Raw genomic sequence first — 5364 nt, 5'->3', positions numbered from 1 at the left:
GTGTCCTGCATTCTAATTGGCTGTTATTTCTGAGTGGCAGCTTGAATTAATGTAAGGCGGGGAGATCAGGCGACTAGGCGGGAAAATTAAACTGGTTCTGCTCCCGATGGGTGTTCGTGCGGCGGCAGGTTCTAGCAGGGCAATTCCTTAATACCTGGGATGAGGGAAATATCGCAGGGCAAACCCAGTCTAGACTGGGAGCCATGCGAACTTCTGGGCCATACAGGGATATTTTTATAGCTCAACCCAAGATATTTTGACCATTTGGAAACAGCCTTACACAAAATGACAAGTTGGGATAAGTTTTGCTGTTCTAGGGTAGCTGTCCTTTTGATGATCAAAAACAAAAGCAAAGGGGGGAAAACTGGCAACCCACCACCTCGACTACCCCTGGCCCAAGTGCACCAAATACCACTCTCCCTATGGCGTCACTGCAAATCATGGAGCTGATCTTGAACAATGGATTGTGGCCGCTGCCTGCTTCACTACCACGATCATAACTTAAGAACATAAGCAAATCCCTGCTGGATCAGGCCAGGGCCCGTCAAGTCCACCAGTCTGTCCACACAGTGAGCAGCCACCTCTAGGAAGGCCACAAGCAAGACACCTGCAGCAGCAGTACCCTGCCTGTCTTCCACAGCTCCTAATATAACAGGCAGAGATACTGCAGAGAATAGTATGAACAGTGGCGTAGTGTCAATGGAGTAGGGGGACACAACACCCTGGGCGGCGTGACGGCAGGGGCATGGCCAGGCCGTAGAGGGGCCGTTCTGGGGCAGGGTGGGGGGCGCAGGGCGCGTATGTGTGCCGGGCACGGTTCCCCCTTGCTCCACCCTGGGGACGCATCCTGACTAGTATCTGTGTTGACTAGAAGCCTCTGGTAGCCCTCTCCTCCATGAAAGCGTCCACTCCCCTTTTAAAGCCTTCCAAGTTGGCGGCCATCACCCCATCTTAGGGAAGGGGGTGTCACAATTTGCCTCTGCGTTGTGAGAAGAAATAACTGCCTTTTGTCTGTTTTGAATCTCTCACCCTTCTGCTTCAGCAGATGACCCCGTCTTCTATTCTCAAGAGAGAGGGAGAAAAGAGGCTGATTATTCCCTAGCTAAGCACCAACGCAGCATTTGGCTGCACAATGCACAACCCAGCCTACCACTGCATTTCTCCCTGCATTGGCGTGATATCAGAAGTGGTACAGCCCTGACCTGAGAAAAACAAAGACATGTATCCATCCCTGTCTTGGTCAAGATGGTGGTTCTAAGCGGCTTCACGGGAGCCTTTACCCTTCCAGAACTTTTTCACGATCCGTGTTCTGATTTGTTTTGTTTTCACGCTGTACACAATTGGGTTCATCAGGGGTGGCACCAAAAGGTAGACGTTGGCCATGAGAATGTGAACCACTGGGGGGGCGTTTTTCCCATATCGGTGGATCATAGAGAGACCAATCATAGGTATGTAGAAGGTAAGGACTGCACAGATGTGGGAGATGCAGGTATTCAGGGCCCGCAGTCGCTCTACTGTGGAGGCAATGCTCAGCACAGTTGTGAGGATCAGGATATAGGACACAATGAGCAAGACAGAGTCAGTAGCCATGGAAGTGAGCACCACCATCAAGCCATAGATGCTACTCGTTTTCCTGTCTGAGCGCACCACACTCAGAATATCCTGGTGCAAACAGAATGAATAGGAAAGAACATTTATTTTTCCATATTGCAGTCTCTTCAGGAGGAAGGAAGCAGGGAACACAAGGAAGGCGGCTCGCAGGAAAACCCCCACCCCAATCTTGATGACGGCTTCATTGGTCAAGACGGATGTGTATCTCAGCGGGTTGCGGATGGCCACCAAGCGATCAAAGGCCATGGAGAGTAGGATCCCTGACTCCACAATGGAGAAGGTGTGGATGAAGTACATCTGGGTCAGGCAGGCATCGAAGTGGATCGGGCGGTGGTTGAACCAAAGGACACTCAGCATGGTGGGCAAAGTGGCCGAAGACAAGCCCAGGTCTGAGAGGGCCAGCATGGAGAGGAAAGAGTACATGGGCGCATGGAGGGTTGGGTCTGTCCGGATCATGAAGAGGATAGTGCAGTTCCCAGCAATGGCCACTAAGTACATGGAGCAGATGGGGATGGAAATCCAGATGTGGGATTTTTCCAAGCCAGGGAAGCCCGTCAAGAAGAAAGCTGGGGGGCCAAGAGACTCGTTGGAGGAGGACATGGCCGCCTTGCGAGGATTTGTGCCTCTGGACCTCCCAGCTGAAAAGAAACAAAACAGTGCGGTCACTTGGGCAGCCCAGTCCTGTCTTCTGGATTTGATGTTCCACCCAAGCATATACTTCTAGTCTGAGTCTGAATGAGAAATATAGACATCTTTTTTAGCTACACTCTTTTCAAACCATCCAAAGACCTGCTCCTGAACAACAAAATATCTCCTGCTTTTTTTTCTTTTAGAGAGAGTCTGTAGCTCACAAGCAGAGCATCTCCTCGGCCTACAGAAAGCCCCAAGTTCAAGACCCAGCATCTCCAATAAAAAAAACAGGTAGTTTTGATTTTTCATGTAAGATAACATCTGGTTCTATAGCAGAATTTTCAAAGACTATTATGTGCAGCAAAGCCCATCTAATCTCTCTGTGTGTCAGGAACAAAATTACTCAGAACCTTTTATCTATTCAAACTAATATACATAATTTTATTATAGGAACTCCATTTGTGCATGACGTAGAGTAAATATTATCTCTTAATGTAGTCTAACTAAATAGGATGGTGGGAGATACAGGATTTGCATTTCACCCTCATGGTTGCAAGATGGAGAAGGCAGGGCAGCACGTGAGTGAAGGAGTGAGAATTCTCTCTCCTGACATTCCCATTAAACGTCCATGGAAGTATCAATCCACACATCAGAGGGATAATGTTCAAGCAGTAGAGAAACGATGCCCAAAGCCTTGGTCCTTCTGTCTCTTTGGCTCTCTAGTCAAGTCCCCCTCTAGAGTCTAAGATTAAAAAACCCTGCAAAGATCTTCACTCCCAGTAGGTCGGAGGGGATACGAAAGACCCCCGCATAAAACCTTGGAGAGCAGCTGACAGTCTGAGTGGGTAAGACTGACCTGATGGGCAAATGACCGGACTCAGCGTAAGGCAGTTTCATGTGTGTTGATCAGAAGAACAAATTTTGGGAGGGGGTTGTCACTCCATGGTAGAGCATCTGCTTGGCGTGCAGAAGGTCCCAGCTTCAATCCGTGGCATTTCTAGTGAAAAAGACCAGGCAGGAAGTACACAGAAGACCCTTTCTCTGCCTGAGACCCTGGAGAGCAGCTGCTGATCTGAGCAGACAAGACTGACCCGGAAGGACTGAGGTTCCAATTCAGCATTAAAAAATTCCATACCTGGGCTACACTTTGTAGGAACAGCAAAATGCAGCACATCTAGTGTCTACATAAACATGTACACAGCCACAATTAGCCACAGAAGTCTTGCAGGAAGACAATACATATCCAGTCTTGGTGCTCAAATACAAAAATAAATCAGTTCATCCATGTAAACAGACGAGTGCGCCCCCCCCCCAGTAACGGCTCGTTTAGTGGGATGAATTATTGCCCTCTACCTCAATATGGCATCACCAGTCTTGCTCGCTTCTCTGTAAGGCCACCTTCCCATCAATAGCATCCAAATTCATTACAATCTCTTACAACAAGGAGGAGTCCCATCGGAAGTGTAGCTAAGCCGTCTTGCATAGTTATCGAGAAACTGCAGTGAATTGGGATGCTATTGATGGGCAGGTGACCTGACACATGTTGCTGACACGTGTTTATCAGCTTCATTCTGCTCCAGCTAAAATCATCACAGATCGAGAGGTGCAGTTTGTAGCAAAGTTCTGGAAGGCATTTATGGACTTTATGGAGGATGCAACAAGGTTTGAGTTCCTCATTTCACCCACAATCAGACGGACAGTCGGAATGTACCAATCAAGCTTTGGAACAATATTTGAGATGTTAGATTCATTTCCACCAGGATGACTGGGTGGACCCTTTACCCTCTGTTGAGTGTGCTTGCAATAACTCAGTGCATCCAGGTACTGACCAGCCCCTATTTAAAATTGTTTCAGGGAAGAAGGGGAAGCCTTTCCTGGTAGGGGCTACAGAAGATGAGGGTCCAGTGGATCTCCAAGGGTGCGTTCGGTCGTTACAAGACTCTTGGGGGGACAACCAAAAAGCTCTGCATAAAGCCAAAGTCAGTTACCAAAATGCGCTGATACCAAACGCCAGGATGTACCGTTTGCAGTGGGAGATCTGGTGTATGTTTCTACAAAGAACCCTTCAAAGTGACTCGGGTTATCAATGAGGTGGCCGTGGAGCTTACGTCGCCTAAAAGGTATCGTAATGCGCACCCTGTTTTCTACAGCTGTCTGCTGAGGAAGGCACCTCCTGCTCTGACACTGGAGAGAATAGGTGTGCACCATGACTAGTATATGTTTTGACTAGTAGCCTCGGATAGCCCTCTTCTTCGTGAAAGCGTTCATTCCCTTCTTAAAGCCTTCCAAGTTGGCGGCCATCACACCATCCTGGGACAGGGAGTGCCACAATTAACCTGTGTGTCGTGTGAAGAAATATTTTCCTTTTGCCAGCTTTGAATCTCTCGCCCTTCAGCTTCAGCAGGTGACCCCACGTTCTAGGCTGACGGGCGAGGGAGAACAGCTTCCCCCCTGACCACTCTCTCTGCACCAAGAACAATTCAGACCTCTCCTTGTCTCTTTCCTACTCGCTTTTTTCTATGTTAAACAGCCCCAAGCATTTTAACCACTCCCAGTATCACTCTGCATTTCCTTTCCTGCACCTCGTCAAGCTCTGCAATATTCTTTTTTAGGTGGGCTGACCAGGAAATGTGCTCACTAGTCCAAGTGAGCCCTTCGGGGGAGGGCGGTTTATAAATATAATAAATAATAATAAATAATAATAAAGTGTGACCTGCCCATAGATTTCTATACGGGCAAAATCCGCAGGCAGCGGATTCTCTATTGCTTGTCTTGTTATGAGCAGCACGAAATCTGTGTCCCCCCTTTCATTCACTGTCAGTCATCTTAGTGTCCTGACCTCTGCAGAGAGATTCTGCCAACACCCAATGCATGCCAGAATTAGATTCTGTCCTCATTAGAGTCTGCCCTCATTTGGGCAAAATCTGCAGCCTAAATGGGCACTTCCATACCTGGAAATCTGGATACCTTATAAATTTATACCTTATAAATTTGGATACCTTATAGAGCCAACAGAACTCACTAACCTCCTCTCCAGCTGGAGGACTTCGAGCAAGTCAGTTCCGGAGGTCTTCTTGAATGCCTTTGGGGGGAGCCTCAGATTCTAGAAAGAGGAGACTTCCA

The 5364-nt window shown here is 48.1% G+C and overlaps 1 protein-coding gene across 1 annotated transcript; it reads right to left on the bottom strand.

Annotated features, from left to right (window-relative positions):
• Nucleotides 1–1254: 1254 nt before the first annotated feature.
• LOC125431227 (olfactory receptor 51G2-like) lies at nucleotides 1255–5364 on the bottom strand. The gene is made up of 2 exons (XM_048493987.1): nucleotides 5268–5364; nucleotides 1255–2249 (listed from the first exon to the last, which is right to left on the bottom strand). The coding sequence occupies exon 2, from the start codon at nucleotides 2209–2211 to the stop codon at nucleotides 1255–1257; it is 957 nt and encodes a 318-aa protein (XP_048349944.1). The 5' UTR covers nucleotides 2212–2249; nucleotides 5268–5364.

This window comes from Sphaerodactylus townsendi, linkage group LG04 (genome assembly GCF_021028975.2).
Source record: "Sphaerodactylus townsendi isolate TG3544 linkage group LG04, MPM_Stown_v2.3, whole genome shotgun sequence".
NCBI classification, from domain to species: domain Eukaryota; kingdom Metazoa; phylum Chordata; class Lepidosauria; order Squamata; family Sphaerodactylidae; genus Sphaerodactylus; species Sphaerodactylus townsendi.
The sequence above is the reverse complement of the archived record's forward strand: the minus strand, read 5'-3'. Positions and strand labels throughout refer to the sequence as shown.